Below are 17776 nucleotides of genomic sequence, written 5' to 3' on the forward strand. Positions count from 1 at the left end.
GAGGAGAAAGTGAGGTCTGCAGATGCTGGAGATCAGAGATGGAAATGTGTTGCTGGAAAAGCGCAGCAGGTCAGGCAGCATCTAGGGAACAGGAGAATCGACGTTTCGGGCATTAGCCCTTCTTCAGGATATTACTCATGTCTTCCACTGTGAAGACTGACGCAAAGTACTTATTAAGTTCTCCAGCCATTTCCTTATCTTCCATCACTAGCCTTCCAGCATCAGTTTGAAGTGGCCCAATGTCTACTTTTGCCTGTCGTTTGTTTCTTATGAAAGAAACTTTTACTATCATTTCTAATATTACTGGCTAGCCTACCTTCATATTTGATCCTCTCCTTCCTTATTTCTCTCTTTGTTATCCTCTGTTTGTTTTGTAGCTTTCCCAATCTTCTGATTTACCAGTGCTCTTGGCCACTTTATAGGATCTCTCTTTTTCTTTGATACATTTCCTGACTTCCTTTTTCAGCCATGGCTGTCTAATCCCTCCCCGCATAATCTTTCTTTTCTTGGGGATGAACCTCAATTATACCTACAAACTCCTGCCATTTTTGCTTTACTGTCTTCCCTGCTAGGCTCTGCTTCCAGTCGATTTTTGTCAGTTCCTCTCTCATGCCCTCGTAATTACCTTTATTTAACTGTAACACCGTTACATCCGATTTTGCCTTCTCTCTTTCAAACTGCAGACTGAACTCTACCATATTATGATCACTGCTTCCTAAGTGTTCCCTTACTTTAAAGATCTTTTATAAAGTCTGGTTCATTACATAGCATTAGGTCCTGCTCCCTTGTGGGCTCCATGACAAGCTGTTCCAAAAAGCCATCCTGTAAGCATTCCATGAATTCCTTTTCTTTGGATCCACTAGCTAAATTATTTACCCAGTCCACCTGCATATTGAAGTCCCCCATGATCACCGTGACCTTGCCTTTCTGACATGCCTTTTCTATTTCCTGGTACATTTGCGCCCCTGGTCCTGACCACTGTTAGGAGGTCTGTACATAACTCCCATTATGGTTTTTTTGCCTTTGTGGTTCCTCAATTCCACCCACACAGACTCCACATCATCCGACCCTATGTCGTTCAGTGCTATAGATTTAATTTAGTTCTTAACTAACAAGGCCACCCCGCCCCCTCTGCCCACCTCCCTGTTTTTTACCAGGATGTTGCATGGTATGGAGGGAAGGTCTTACAAGGACACGCTGAGGGACTTAAAGCTGTTTTCATTAGAAAAAGGTTGAGAGGAAACTTATTAGAGACATACAAAATGATCAGAGAATTAGGATGGACAGTGAGAGCCTTTTTCCACGATGGTGATGGCTAGCACAAGGGAACATAGTTTAAAATTGAAGGGTGATAGATTATAGAACATATGTCAGAGGTAGGTTCTTTACTCAGAGTAGTGTGTACAACACCCTGCCTGCAACAGTAGTTGACTTACCAACTTTAAGAGCATTTAAATGGTTACTGGACAAACATATGGATGATAATGGAATAGTGTAGGTTAGATGAGCTTCAGATTGGTTTCACAGGTCAACGCAACATCGAGGGCCAAAGGGCCTGTACTGCGCTGTAATGTTCTATGTTCTACTCTTTCTCTTGTTTATTTGTTTTATTCTGCGCTCTCTCACCTCCTGAACCACCTTTATTTCTGGGATGTTATTTGTATCCTCAACAATGATGACAAATGTAAAATATTCACCATTTCCTTATTTTCCAGTATTAATTACCACACACTCTATACCCATAATGGAAATTGGCTTTATACAACTGTCATACCCAGATTACATCCTGCCATTGGAAGCATTACAGTACCAATGGCAGAGGATGTAATTGCAGCATGAGAAGTTCACTTAAACAATTTCCATTATTAGTGTGGACAATGTAATTTATAATGAGAATGTAAAAATACACAATGTATAATTCTAAAATGGAGTTTGACTCATGTCGCCTTATCCTGACCAAATTATCTCAAACCTCCAATCTTTATTCACTTAAAGCCTACATTTGGTGTTAAATCACAATGACAGATGGATTTATTTCCACAAAACCTCAAGATACTAAGGCTATTTGGATCATTTTAATTCAGCTGTTAACTACAAATGTTTGTTTCCCATTTAATTGACTAATTGATCCATGGACATTTATTCCTATTACTTTGCCCGGAAGCCTCTTTCAAGGACTGATGCTGCACATTATGAAGAACCTCCTGAAATCAGTCCTAAGGTTACTGCTATTAATTTCTTTCTGTCTCCCTTTATCCTACACTCATGGTATTGATTGTTGCAAGCCTCTATTGGATCTCTTCTCAGATGCTTACTGCCCAGGGTGTAAACCCATGCCTCTTGCTATCCAGGGCAGAAAGTCCATGTCTCTTATCTTTTCTCGTAACTCAGACTTGTTACTAGGAATCAACTTTGAAATTCTGCCAGCACTTGAATATTGCCTTGTTTCTCAGTGACTAGAACTGTACACAGTACTCAAAATTTAGTTTGACTAGAGTGCGGTACAGTTTGATCGTGACCTCCCTTGGCTTATATTCTCATGTTTTGGCTATGTTGCTTAACATTCTACAGTCTCAGTGTGAAATTTCCTAATAAACCACACATACACTAGTAATCTGATAGTTGATAGAATGGCAAATATTTGAAAAAGTGTCCAAAATGATTTGTAATTTTAATGGGCTACCACAGTCCTACAAGTTAATTATAAACACCCCGACACCATGAGAACTGACAATAATTGCTCTGAATCTGGAATAACTACTTTGGTTTTAAATCGTGTTTGTTTCAAGTAATATCATTGTCCTGCCATCCTTCCCTGCCTTTCATCCCCACTCCTGGCCCCCAGAAAGTGTTTGAAGGTCCTCTTATACATGCACGTAAAGGGATAAACAGCAATATGGCTGTGTGAACACAGGCTCACAGCTCTTCCCACAAGGCCAGAACAAGACTTTGACTTCATTTGAAAGGCAACTTTCAAACAGGGTGATTACAAAACAAGTTAATACCAGAAATTAAATTCTACAGATGTCCAAAAAGTAATAATCTAAAAGAACAAAGTCAATCAGCTTTAATTTAAATTGTGCCAAGAGTAGTCTATAATTTTTTTTAAAAAATGGATCAGTGATTTTTATCATTAATGATTTGCAACATTGTCAACACTTTAATTTACTGAATACATTGAAAATAATTTAATCAAGCCCGTGCAGGATTAATTGAACACATTTACATTCTTCTTGAACTGAATGGTCAACATTACAGAGGAGGAAGTACTAGAGGTCTTAAAAACAAAGTTGGAATAATCTCCTGGACCTGATCAAGCATATCCAAGGATGTTGTGGGAAGTTAGGAAAGAAAATTGCAGGGCCCCTAGTAGAGATATTTGTGTCATCTACAGCCACGGTGAGGTGCTGGAGGACTGGAGTTTGGCTAACGTTGGGCCTATATTGAAGAAAGGCTGTAAGGAGAAGCCTGGCACGATAGATCAGTCAGTCTGGCATCAGTGGTGTTGGAGGTGATTCTGAGAGAAAGGATTTCCACGCGTTTGGAAAGGGATAGTCACCACGGCTTTGTAAACCACAACAACGTGACGGTCGGAGGAGGAGCGTCTTATCTTCCGACTGGGAACCCTCCAACCACAGGGGATGAACTTGGACTTCACCAGTTTCTTCATCCCCCCTCCCCCCACCTTGTCTTAGCCGAATCCCTCCAGCCCGGCACCGCCTTCCTGACCTTCAGTCTTCTTCTTGACCTCTCCGCCTCCATCCTACTCCGACCTATCACCCTCACCTTGACCTCTTTCCACCTATCACATTTCCAACGCCCCTCCTCCAAGTCCCTCCTCCCTACCTTTTATCTTCTCCTGCTGAACACTCTCTGCTCATTCCTGAAGAAGGGCCTGTGCCCGAAACGTCGAATCTCCTGTTCCCTGGATGCTGCCTGACCTGCTGTGCTGTTCCAGCAATAAAGTTTCAACTTTGTACATGGGAAGTCATGTCTCACAATCCTGATTTTCTTTGAGGACATGACCAAAACAATAGATGAGGGCACAACGGTAGAAGTTGTCTACATGGACTATAGTAAAGCCTTTGGCAAGGTTTCACATGATGACTGGTTCGTAAAGTTAGATCACATAGGATTCAGGGACAGCTTGCTAATTTGATACAAAATTGGCTTGAAGTTAGCAGATGGTGGGTGGTGCTGGAGGGTTGGTTTTCAGACTGGAGAGCTATGACCAGTAGTGGTCTGTAAGGATCGGTGCTAGATCCCACTGTTTGTCATTTAAACAACCGATTTGGATGAGAATTTAAGAGGCACGGTTAGTACGTTTGCAGTGACACCAAAATTGGTGGTATAGTGAAGAAAGTTATCCAAGATTACAAAGGGATCTCAATCTATTGGGCCAATGGACTGAGGAGTAGCAGATGGAGTTTAATTTGGGTTAAATAATGAGGTATTGCATTTTAGTAAGATGAACAAGGGCAAGAATAAAATAGTTAATGGCATGGCCCTTGGTAGTGTTGTCAAAAAAAAAAAGAGACCTAGGACTTCAGGAACATAGTTCTTTGCAAGTTGTGTCACAAGTAGACAGGGTGGGTTAGCACACTTGTCTTCATTACTCAGACCAATAAGTTTAGGAGCTCAACATCATGTTGACGTTTTACAGGATGTTGGTAAGGCCACCTTTGGAGTACTATGCACAGTTCTGGTTGCCCTGCTATTGGAAGGATATGAGTAAATTGGAGAGGGCTCAGAAGACTTTACAAGAATATCACCAGGATGGAGGGTTTGAGTTTATAAGGATAGGCTGTGAAAGCAGCCTACAGTGTGGAAGCAGGCCACTGAGGCTACACTTGCCCTCTAAAGAGCATCTCACTGTCCCCACCCTATCCTTATAATCCTGCATATGCCATGGCTAATCCACCCAACCTGTACATCCCTGGACACTTTGGCCAATCCATCTGACTGGCACGTCCTTGGAATTTGGAAGGAAACTGGAGCATCTGATGGAAACCTGCAGTCATAGGGAGAATGTGCAACTCCACACAGACGTTACCCGAGGCTGGAACCGAACCTGGGTCCTTGGTGCTGTGAGGCAGTAGCGCTAACCACTAAGCTACCTGTGCTGTTCAGGACCTTTTACACTGAAGCATGGGAGATTGAGGGGTGACCTTATAGAGGTTTATAACATCATGAGGGACACAGATAAGGTGAATAGCAAAAGGTCTTTTCCCTAAGGTGAGGGAGTTCAAACCAGACAGGCAGCATGGTGGCACAGTGGTTAGCAATGCTGCCTCACAGCGCCAGAGCCCCGGGTTCAATTCCTGCCCCAGGTGAATGACTGTGCACATTCTCCCCGTGTCTGTGTGGGTTTGCTCCAGTTTCCTCCCACAGTCCAAAAATGTGCAGGTCAGGTGAAGTGGCCATGCTAAATTGCCTGTAGTGTTAGGTGTAGGGAAATGGGTCTGGGTGGGTTGCGCTTCGGCGAGTCAGTGTGGACTTGTTGGGCCAAAGGGCCTGTTTCCATACTGTAAGTAATCTAATCTAATCATATTTTTAAGGTGAGAGGAGAAAGATTGAAAAGGGACCTGAAGGGCTACTTTTTCACACAGAGGTTAGTTTGTCTGCAAAATGAACTGCCAGAGGAAGTGGTGTATGCAGGTACTATTATAACATTTAGAAGACATTTGGATAAGTAAATGAATAAGAAAGGTTTGGGGGATATGGGCCACATGTAGGCAAGTGGGACTAGTTTAGTTTGGGAAATTTGGTTGGCATGGCCTAGTTGGACCGAAGGGTCTGTTTCTGTGCTGTATGACTCTATGATTCTATGACTGTATGACAATAGCTTTATCATTAGCAGTTTGAATGATTAAGATGGTGGTAGAATGTGGTTACAATAATAGTTTAAAAAATTGTATTTATTTTGTACTTGTTGATCTCAGGAGAACGCAAGACACTTCAAAGTCAGTGTTTTTTTTTTTTAAGTGTAGCGACTGCTGCAGCATCCGGAAACACAACAGTCAATTTGCACAAAGGTCCATTAAAAACATTGAATGTTCCAATGATTGGTGTGGGAGAAATGAGTTAGAATTCATGTGAAATTGGCACCAGGACTGGGGATGGAGAGAGTTGTCCCAATGGACAGGTTCCATCTGAATCATGCCGGGTCCGGAGTTCTGGAAAATTTCATAACTAGAGCTGTGGATAGGTCTATAAACTAAACAGTTAGGTTCAGTTGTATGAAAAATTGTGGAAAACGTTGAAGAGGGGAAGGGGTCAGCAGAGGTTATCAAAGTTTCCAGAACAAGTAATAGGAGAGAGAGTATGGAAGGCTTAGGAATCTAACTTCAGGCACAGCAGATAAAGGGACAACTATGAGAAGTGGGCCCATCAACGTAGGACTGAGGTGTTGTATTTAAATGCAGGCAGTACAGAGATGTGGCTGCAAGAGGATCAAGGGAATCGACGTTTCGGGCATAAGACCCTCATCAGGAAACGACGCCAGAAGCATCGATTCTCCTGCACCTCGGATGCTGCCTGACCGGCTGTGCTTTTCCAGCACCAGACTCTCAACTCTGATTTCCAGCATCTGCAGTCCTCACTTTCTCCTGCAAGAGGATCAAGGCAGAGAACTAAATATCCCAGGATATGAGTTCTATGGAAATGGGGCAAAGTTGCTTTGTTAGTCAATAAACATGAAATTAAATCGATTGCAAGAAGCAATACAGAGTTAGAAGATGTAGAATCTGTCTGGATGGAGTTGAGAGACCACAAAGGAAAAAAAGAGCTTGACAGGAGTTATGCACAAGCCTCCTAGCAATACTCAGGACGTGCAACAGAAAATAAACCAGGAGTTAGAAAAGGCATGTATGAACAGCACTAGTACAATAATCATGCGGTACTTCAATATGCAGGTGAACTGAGAAAATCAGGTTGGGAGTGAATCTCAAGAAAAGGAATTCTTGGGATGTCTATAAAATGTTTTTTTGGAGGAGCTTGTGGTAGAGCCCACTAGGGAACAGGCAATTTTGGATTTGGTGATGTGTAATGAGGCAGACTTGATTAGGTACTTTAGGTGAAGGAACCCCTAGCAGGCAGTGACCACAATATGATAGAATTTACCCTATAGTTTGAGAAGGGGAAGATTCAATCAGATATAATGGTATTACATTGGAGTAAAGGTGACTACAAAGACATGAAGGAAGAGCTGACCAGAGTTGATTGGAAGGACAGAGAATCCTGAACTAGGACTTGTAAGTGTCTTTGTACTTCAGATTTCCAAACCTTTTCCCTCTATTCTTCCCACAAAAGTGCATAACCTCACACTTTCCCACATTGTATTTCATCTGTTGGAAGTCTAGCCAGGAAGACAGTGGAGCAGCAATGCCAGGAGTTTCTGGGAGTCATGGCAGGCACAGCAGAAATTCATCCCAAGCAAGTAGAAACACACTCAGAGGATAAGGTAACCATGGCTGACATGGGGACTCAGGGACAGCATAAAAGCAAAAGAAAAAGCAAACAATGTGGTGAAAATCATTGGGAAGCCAGAGGAATGAGAAAGCAACAAGGGAAAGAAGGTGAAATATTAAGTTAAGCTAACTAATAATATAAAAGAATATTGCAAGAGTTTTTTTAAATACATGAAAATGGAGAGGCAAGAGTGGACATTGGACGACTGGAAAATGAGCTGGAAAATTAATAACAGGGAACAAAGAAATGACGGAGAAACTGAATAGGTATTTTGCATCAGTTTTTGCAGTGGAAGACACCAGAACTTTAAGAGAATTGGGGACAGAGATGAGTGTAGTGGTCATCACTAAGGAGAAGGTGCTGGAGAAACTGAAAGATCTGATAAATCACCTGGATCAGATGGATCACACCCAAGAGTTCTGAAGGAGATAGCTGAGGAGATGGAGAAGATCTTTCAGGAATGAAGCACCCCTTTTTAAGAAGGGAGGGAGACAGAAGACAGGTTGGCCTGACCTCAGTCATTGGTAAGATTTTAGAGTCTATTATTAAAGATGTGATTGCAGAGTACTTGGAAGTGCATGGGAAAATAGGGTTGAGTCAACACAACTTTGTCAAGGGACGGTCATGCCTGATAAACCTGTTCAAATTCTTTGAGGAAGTAACAAACAAGTTAGAAAAGGAGAGCAAGACGACATGATCTGTTTAGATTTCCAGAAGGTCTTAATAAAGCGTTGCACAGGAGGCTGCTCAATAAGGTAAGGTGTTTGGGGCAAGGTACAGCATGGATATAAGATGACTGGCAGAAGGCAGAGAGTGGAGCTAAAGGGGTCTTTTTCAGGATGGCAGTAGGGGACTTGTGGAGTTCCACAAGGGTCAGTGTTAGGACCACAACTATTCACATTATATATTAACAATCTGGAAGAAGGAATTGAGGGCATTGTTGCTAAGTTTGTAGGGACAGACAATGTTGCGAAAGTGGGGAGGCTGCAGAAGGACTTTGACAGACCAGGATAGCAGGCAAAGAAGTAACAAATGAAACACAATGTGGGAAAGTGTGAGGTTATGCATTTTGGTGGGAAGAATAGAGGTAAAAGGTTTGGAAATCTGAAGTACAACGAGACTTAGAATTCCTAATTCAGGATTCTCTTAAAGTTAGCACGCGGGTTCAGATGGCAGTTAGGATGGCAAATGCAATGTTAGCATTCATTTCAAGAGGGCTAGATGTTCAAAGTTTGTGAGAAGTTTTTAGCTCGGGTGCTCGTTGTTGTGGTTCTGTTCGCCAAGCTGGGAATTTGTGTTGCAGACGTTTCGTCCCCTGTCTAGGTGACATCCTCAGTGTTTGGGAGCCTCCTGTGAAGCGTTTCTGTGATGTTTCCTCTGGCATTTGTAGTGGTTTGTATCTGCTGCTTCCGGTTGTCAGTTCCAGCTGTCCGCTGCAGTGGCCGGTATATTGGGTCCAGGTCGATGTGCTTGTTGATTGAATCAGTGGATGAATGCCATGCCTCGAGGAATTCCCTGGCTGTTCTCTGTTTGGCTTGTCCTATAATAGTAGTGTTGTCCCAGTCGAACTCGTGCTGCTTGTCATCTGAGTGTGTGGCTACTAAGGATAGCTGGTCGTGTCGTTTCGTGGCTAGTTGGTGTTCATGGATGTGGATCATTAGCTGTCTTCCTGTTTGTGCTATGTAGTGTTTTGTGCAGTCCTTGCATGGGACTTTGTACACTACATTGGTTTTGCTCAGACAACAAACTCACCAGGACGAAGGACCCGATACCCAGCATGAGCAAAACCAATGTAGTGTACAAAGTCCCGTGCAAGGACTGCACAAAACACTACATAGGACAAACAGGAAGACAGCTAATGATCCCCATCCATGAACAAAGACTCTATTCCCATAGCTGCCTGGAGCAAGGAGTTCCAAAGACTCAACATTCAGAGAAGAAATTCCTCCTTATCTCAAATCTTAAATTGGCACCCCTTCATTCTAAGGCAATTACAGTTAGATCAAACTATTTTTATTTCATTGGTGAATCTTCATCTGCAACGATAAATATTTGAACAGATTCCAAATCATGCATCGAGGTATTTTTAAAATATAGCAAAGGTCTACAGCCACAAGCTCAAGGGTTGTAAGAGGAGATCAAGCCCAACATCTAAAGTGGTATCAAACATCTGCCAGCCGGCAATTAAAACTCTGCAGCAACTCTGACACAAAATGTGCCATGGCCTCAAACAAAATCTTTTCACTTCCAAGATTTACTATTTTATAGTTACATTTTTAAATAGAACCCATCCTTTCCATTTCCTAAAACACAGCATGCCAGTGAGCAATCAGAGCGTTTTGGAATTGAAATGTGAACAGATTCCAAAATTCCAATTAAACAAGCAATGGGGGCAGACAGATGCCTCCATTAATACTTCCAATGGGCTGCAGTTCCATGACTGGATGTCAAACGATAAGCAGTACACATTTCTGCTCTTCAAAAAATCATGTGATAATTCAGTTTGCCAATAATGAAATTATGCGCCTACATTTTTTGTCTATGTGAGAACTAAGTGGGCTTTTAACATTGTTCTTTTCGATCCTGCATTGTCCAATGCTCCAAACTAAAACAAGCTATTCTTTATTTTTCAAAATCTACCCCTTGAGAAATAATTTCTACAGTCAACTACTGGGGCGGTGATGGCTAGTGGTATTACCACTAGATTATTAGTTCAAAGACCCTGATAATGTTCTGGGGGCCTGGTAGATGGTGGAATCTGAATTCAATATATATCTGGAATTAGGAGTCTAATGATGATCATGAAACTTGTCAGTTATTGGAAACACATGTTCACTCATGCCCTTTAGAGAAGGAAACTGCTGACATGTGACCCCAGAGCCCACAAACGTTGATTTTCCTGCTTCTTAGATGCTGCCTGACCTGCTGTGCTTTTCCAGCACCACACTCTTGACTGGAGTTAAGATACAAATCAGCCATATTCCTATTTTGTGGAGACTGGAGGGCTGAATGATCTATTACTGTTCCTATGTTAATTTAAAAAAAAAAGAGATCAATGTGGACACATTTAATTTCTAATGTTAAACCTTGCTTTCACTGCTCCTCAAGTGTTTTTTGAAGATTTACTTGTGGTATATAAATCTCACAAAAATAACAAATTGCAAACATTTATTTAGCATTCTACAGAGCCATATTCCTGATTACAGTATACATTTCCAATCATTCAAAACTACATAAAATGTTTGCTTTTGATCTGATTATCCTGATCCAAGCACAACATTTATTTTAACAGCCATACTTTCATCAGGATTCATACTGAGTGATATGAGTCAATCTTTTATATACATATTTTCTTTAAAACTTACCTTTGTTCCCACTTTCCTCTCCCCATGAATTTTCCACTCTCCACTTTTCAAATTCGGCTTCACTTTCAACCTGTATGCCAAAGTACGCAATAACAGAATGTCAACAAGATTTCAGTTCTAACATTCAATATATATTAATTTAATGAAGAAGTGTTTTGGGAGATAGTGTAATGCAGTAGCCTTTTTCCACAAATTGTAGAGTATTCTAAGTTACAAACAACTGGGCAAATAGATTTTGGGGTGCTTAGCCCTCAAAGAATTTTCTGGTTGAGATGGCAATCTATATTCACTCTGGACTGATACCATCTGGTCTCCCTGTGGCTCTATTAGCAATGACAACACAATTTCACGAGTGATTAATTTTAAATCCTACTTAGGTTTTGTTTTCTGTACATTAAAAACAAATCTAATTCTGTATGATTTTTCCAAAATTATGATTATTTCTCCTCAAAATCTCTTATTTTAACATCAGCATCATTTTCATTTCAGATTGCATTGGGACTATCAAGCTTTACATGACAACTCAGGAACCTAAACTGCACTTTCACAACACAGTTCGCCTGACTTCAATCTCAAATTACAAGGTCTAATGGTAAAATTAATTTTCCAAGGTGAATTGTGGCCAAAAGCGTGTCGGGTGCAGGGGAGAATCTTTAAGGACAGTTGACAGTGTTGGAAAGAAGTTACAAGTTAAATGATGTGAGTTTTGACTCCAACATGGTATTTTACCTGATGCGGCAATGTTTGTTATCTTTCATAACATAAGAAACTAGGAGTGGTTATCATGATATTGAAAGGTCCAAAATACGTTTATTATGGCTAGCTATCATACGATGCAAATCATTCACACATGTCTAGAAGTATTGGGTTAATGTTAAAACTACTGAAATAAAAAAAAGAACATTCTCCAAGTGATCGCACAGTGAAATTGAATACGCGATTGTTATGGTCTTGGATCACATACAGTGACAATATCTTGATCACGACTCCTGCCTTACTGGCTGAGAGATATAACACAACAATAATGAGTGGTTTTGACAGAGAAGAACAGGGTCCAAATGTGCTTACTAAGGTCAATGATTAAACCAACGGTATGATGGAAGTGTTCAAATCTGCATGCCGTGGATTGAAGGAAAAAAAAGATTGAGGGTCCATGAAGGAGAATGACCAGGATAGGAGTCAGTAAGGTGACTAACAATTGCTTTTTGCAACAAGAGGGCCCCGAATCCACAGCTGTTTAGTTTATTACATTCATAAGCTCTATTCAACATGTTGGTTTTACTGTACAATTAGCCAGATGGTCACTAACATAGATGATTTCTGGTAAAATTCAGCCCCAAGTGTCTATTTTGGTGAGTTTCACACAATTCTGTAAGCTCCAACTGGTTTGTCTATGCTAGCTTTCTAAACTTGTCTCATCACCTATGTACAATGTTCCTATGATGCCCCACTCATCATATTCACCCATTTATCTCAGGCAAATGTACTGCCACTGCCAAGACCTCCTGGGATTCCTAGCACTGACACCATCTTAAAAGCCCAGTCACGCATCCAGTCAAGCATTGTAAGATGCAGCTGCCCCACCCAGTTCCTGTCATTTGTTCCAGACCTGTTGGTGCAAGGGGAAATTAGCACCCCACTTTACTGACTTGGATACCCATGGAGCGTGCTTTGAGATCTTGGTAGGTGACGGAGGTCAAGTGGAGTAAGAGATGAGCTGGAGTCACCAGATTACTGCTCCAATTCTCCCGTCGGGAATTGTCACTGTCTAATTTTTGTGGCAGGTGGGAAACTGCATCTGAATACGCATCTCACTGCTCACTAGTAAGAGTCTTGTCTCACCACTTAACCTTTAGTTGAAAAATGGGACTTCTTGCTTTTGATGTTGGGAAACTCCTCTCTGACTAGTGAGAAGGACTATTTTCTTTCTTCATATGTTTCAACTAACAATTTCAGATGACAATCCCAAATCGTTGTCTTGAATGTATTTTCATAATCATTAAGTCGTGGAGTACATCACAGGACACAATGAGGGCAATTGGCTCATTAACAGCATGTTGGACTTCATTTCTTTTTAATAGTGTAACCAATCGAAAATGTATGATTTCATTTAGTTAATGGTGCCAGTATGAACAAGCAGACCTCATTTTGTTTTCCAGATTCACAAAAACCTGCCTACAATTCCAGCTTCGAGAAAAAGGGACTTGCTTTGGAAATGTAGATGCAAATGGAAATACCATAGATTCTGTCCTCTGGGAACCTGATATATAGAAGTGTCAAAGATTAGATTAGATTAGATTCCCTACAGTGTGGAAACAGGCCCTTCGGCCCAACCTATCCACGCCAACCCTCCGAAGAGTAACCCACCCAGACCCATTTCCCTCTGACCAATGCACCTAACACTATGGGCAGTTTAGCATGGCCAATTCACCTAACCTGCACACCTTTGGACTGTGGGAGGAAACCAGTGCACCCAGAGGAAACCCATGCAGACACAGGGAGAATGTGCAAACTCCACACAGACAGTCACGAGAGGCTGGAATCGAACCTGGGACCCTGGTGCTGTGAGGCAGCAGTGTTAACCACTGAGCCACCGTGCTGCCCCAAGGATTTCTGGTCCATTGCCTTAACCCCGACTACCACTCAAAAAAAAAATCAACCTGATCAGAGAAGTTATTATATACCTCTGGAGCAGGTGTGGTTTGAAGCCAGGCCTCCTGGTTTAGGAGTAAGGATACTAATATTGTGTCAAACCAGCCCCCTTTTATAACGTATCTGCAATGTTGGCTAAAGAAGAGTGATTCAGCAATATGACAATTCATTCCTGGGATCTCCTTAAAATCATCTCAGAATTTGTTGCAAGGAGCTTTGGGTGTGTTGAAGTATTTAAACTGAAGCTACAGCAGAAAGAAATGGAACTGGGCTCTCTCCCATTTCAAGAATTAGGGACTGAAAACTTCCAAGAAAACGGAGATTCTGAAAGTTATCAGTGAAAACGTGCAACAGATTCAAAACATGCTGTAACAGGTTTAAGAAGTTTTATTGAAATGGACATGAGCAACATTTTATACTCAGCATCATTCAAATGATAAAACGGAGAGTGATATTTATAAATTGAGACGGGTTTATGAATGGGCATTAAAACTTTATTGGACTCTTATACTGATGTAAGTGGTTTAATGGAAAGCAGCCAGTGTTTTAACTTTGCCAATTTGTTGACAACATTCAGTCTTTTATTTTAAAAATACCTTCCCATTTGCTTGCTTCTCTCCAATTTCGTTGCCTTCATGAGCCTTTAGAACCATGCCTATTTGGCATTGCATGCTTGTGGCCAAATTAGATGTTGTATTAAAGGAGTTTACAATTTCAAAACATTTTTTCAGTTGATTCAGTTTATGTAAACATGAGTAAAAGGGGATACAAGGTCCAATCAAATAAAAAAAAAGTCAATTTATTGATTTCAATTGAAGCAGAATGCATAGGCAACGATGAAACAACAACAAAGTGTAAAATGCAATGACATGTTGAGGAATTTTGTATACACTGGTAAAACTTAAAAAGCACAAGACTTTTGGCAGTACCAGATTTAAAGAGAACACTCAATTGTCAGCCTGTTGTTTATGCAGTTTTATTATGGGCAAATCCAAAGTTTGCAAGTTCATGACACCACCCTGCCTTCTTTGAAGCTGAAAGTACACAACAGCAATGTGTTCCAGTCAGATTTCAAAACTAATGTATTCACTTTTGGTAGAACAATGGGCATGATTGTGAATGAAATAGTGGCTACACACAGTTACACTCCCTTGCTCTAGAAAACATTGCTACAAATCAAATGGCTCTGGACAGATCCAATCACCTGCGCAAACAAAGCCAGGGCGTGGAGTGAGGGGAGGGGAACTGTTAACTGTTGAGTGTGAATTACCTTTTCAGAGAAGCCAGTTAGAACCATGGCATGAGTCATCTGTGATTCACCAAACATCAGTCTTTCTGCTTTGCCCAAGTTACCCAGAGAGACTCCAAACACCAGCTCTCGGTTAAATCTGCAACAAGTACAAACTTGTATGAATAACCAGTATGTTTTGATGCTTGCATTCTGTTATCATTTGGTCATGTTTATATGCTCAGTTGCATTTAGTAGGCATTGCCTCTATTCTCTGTGACAAGATGCACTTGCGCATACTCCACAATACATGTTAAACAATCTTTGCAGTTGTGAAATGTACATGAAGAGTATGTACCATAAAAACGGATACACTGGTTAAAACCTAGTACATTCGTCACAAGTATTAAGCTATGGTCATTTAACAAAAACAACACAAATAACTGCAAACTATAAGTTGCACTTTTAACTAAAACGGCGTTGATAGCTTTAGATTATTACAAGCACACCTTCTGAAGTTATACAATCCATATTTTTTGCTTTATTGATTGCATGCTTCCAGTAATAAAGTTCTGGATTACAACTTACAAATATTTAAAATGCACCAAGGATTGGAGTTAGTTCTTGGATTCTCTCAGAAAATGGAATCCATGTCAGTGATAGAAATTCACATGCAGTAAACTTTGTATTATCCACCATGCCACCAACCAAAGTCTCTAATAACTGAACGTTCTTTGTTTAAAAAAGGCCAACCTCTTTTAGTGTTCAGATAATGCTGCTTTTAAAAATGATTCTAGTTAATAACAGCGCAGTGCGCATTTGGGAAGTTGTTCTTAGGCTGTATATTGAAATGATTAAATTATTGGGTCAGTTTGGTTACAATGTCTGAATAAAAATATGGAGAAAGTTAAGGACTTGCAGATGCTGGATAGTCAAAGTCAAAGAGAGGGCTTATGCCCGAAACATTGGACTCTCCTGCTCCTCGATGCTGCCTTACCTGCGAAGCCTTTTCAACGCCACACATTTTGACTCTGAATAAAAACATACCATTCAGAACAACTGTCAGCTTAAATTGTTTTAAAAAGCCGTTCCAAAGGTTGTGGTTTCAGTCTCGTCCTCGATTATGGGGATTTTACTGTGTCGCTGGTGCTTTGATTACCCAGTTAGTGCTCCCCTTCCCTCAACCCCTCAGAGACATCTTGTGTGCCCAGGAAATTGCAAGATTGTCTTTTTGATTAACTGGCACCACCCATGCTCTGGGCATGCCAACTGACAGATTTTACTGTATCATTTAAAAAAAAAAATCAGGCTTATTTCTTTCTCCCTACTTGAAGCAAGCACCGATAATACACACTCCTTTCTCTTTAAGGGCACTCCATGGTGAGACTCAGAGACCACCCAGTGTACCCAATACGTACAGTTATGGAGTGTACATTATGGTTTTCAGCAGAATAACACTGACATTTCAACAGTTCATTGATTCAGTTAACTATCCTTTTTACTTTGTTCATGGGATGCCAGCATTGCTGGCTGGGTCAACATTTATTGCTCATTCCTAACTGCTCTTATGAAGCTGCTAATGACCTCGGGGAATAGGGACACCCACAAGTGAGTTCCAGGATTTTAATCCAGTGACAATAAAGGAATGGTGATATAGTTCTACATGAGGCTGTTGTGTAGAAAAATCTGTAGGTGGTGGTGCCCTTAACCTTCTAGGTGATAGAAATCACAGGTTTTCAAGTTGTTATCAAAGGAGGCTTGGGGAGTATCCTGTTTTATTTACATTGCAAAAATATACGTTACTCATAAGTTATTTATAACCACATACAAAGGTCTAAAAACAGTTCCGGGTGCAGACTTTGCAGAAAAAGTAATTGAAATTTTACATTCCTCAGCACTTCCATCCAATTGCAACAAAAAACATTTTCTTATAATTCAAGCAAACTATTAACATCCCGTTAAGGCAATGAGGGTATCTTGGATCTTAATAGTCCTCACTATCCCCTTTTCTTATTTCAAAAATATATTTTATTCATAGAAAGTAAATATTTGGTACATGGACAGTTAATGAACCCGCTCACATCTGTACTCTTTTTATTTACAGACAACAAATTAAGTCTTTGATGGCCACCATTCTCTATACTTACAGACAACCTCTTGGTCTACAGATGAGGCAATAGCAGGGCCCAATTATTGAATGGGCCCCGCTTATTCTGCAGCAGAGGGACTTTACACAGTGGTCTTTACCCACCCCACCTTGGCCCCAAGCTTCAGCGCATCCCTCAGCACATAGTCCTGGACCCTGGAATGTGCCAGTCTGCAACACTCAGTCGTGGTTAACTCCTTCAACTGGAAGATCAGCAAGTTTTGGGCAGACCAAAGAGAGTCTTTGATCGAGTTGATGATCCTTCAGGCACAGATAATGTTCGTCTCGGTGTGTGTCCCAGGGAACAGACTGTAGAGCACGGAGTCCCGTGTCAAGAGCTGCTTGGGACGAACCTCGACAAACACCACTGTATTCTTCTCCAGACTTCCTTTGCGTAGGCACATTCCAGAAGGTAGTGTGTGACAGCCTCGTTCCCTCCACAGCCACTTCAAGGACAGCGTGCGGTGGCGCAGAGAGTCCAGGCAAGCATTAAGGATCACACAGGCAGAGCCCTTCTCACCACCAGCCAAGCCTTGTCTTGGTGCATGATGGAAAGTTCTGGTGAGGAGGCATTCTGCCAAATGACTTTGACAGTCTGCTCAGGGAATTGCTCAACAGAATCCGCTCTCTCCTTTTTCCCGAAGGGTCTCAAGGACACTGCATGCTGACCACTTCCTGATGGACTTGTGGTCAAAGGTGCTTTTCTTCATAAATTTCTCCATGAGGTACAGGGCATACAGAACAGTCCAACTACTTGGAGCGTTCCGCGGTAGTGAGGCCAGGCCCATCCCTCGCAACACCGAGGACAGGTAGAACCTCAGTACGTAGTAACAGTTGGTGTTTGCATACCGGGGATTCACTCACAGCTTGATGAAGCCATACACAAAGGGTGAGGGTGAGGGTGGGTGTTTTCCC

General features: G+C 41.3%; 1 protein-coding gene across 1 annotated transcript in view; it reads right to left on the reverse strand.

The window, feature by feature from the left end:
- Positions 1 to 17776, reverse strand: part of blmh (bleomycin hydrolase) — a 93261-nt gene that overhangs the window by 13217 nt on the left and 62268 nt on the right. The window contains exons 10-11 of the mRNA XM_043718428.2: positions 14758 to 14875; positions 10836 to 10905 (exon numbers count right to left, since the gene is read on the reverse strand). Coding sequence (XP_043574363.1) covers positions 10836 to 10905; positions 14758 to 14875 — 188 coding nt within the window. The remainder of the gene's footprint in view (positions 1 to 10835; positions 10906 to 14757; positions 14876 to 17776) is intronic.

This window comes from Chiloscyllium plagiosum, unplaced genomic scaffold, assembly GCF_037043375.1.
Source record: "Chiloscyllium plagiosum isolate Xiang-an unplaced genomic scaffold, Cpla_swu_hap1 HiC_scaffold_31, whole genome shotgun sequence".
Taxonomy (NCBI): Eukaryota; Metazoa; Chordata; class Chondrichthyes; order Orectolobiformes; family Hemiscylliidae; genus Chiloscyllium; species Chiloscyllium plagiosum.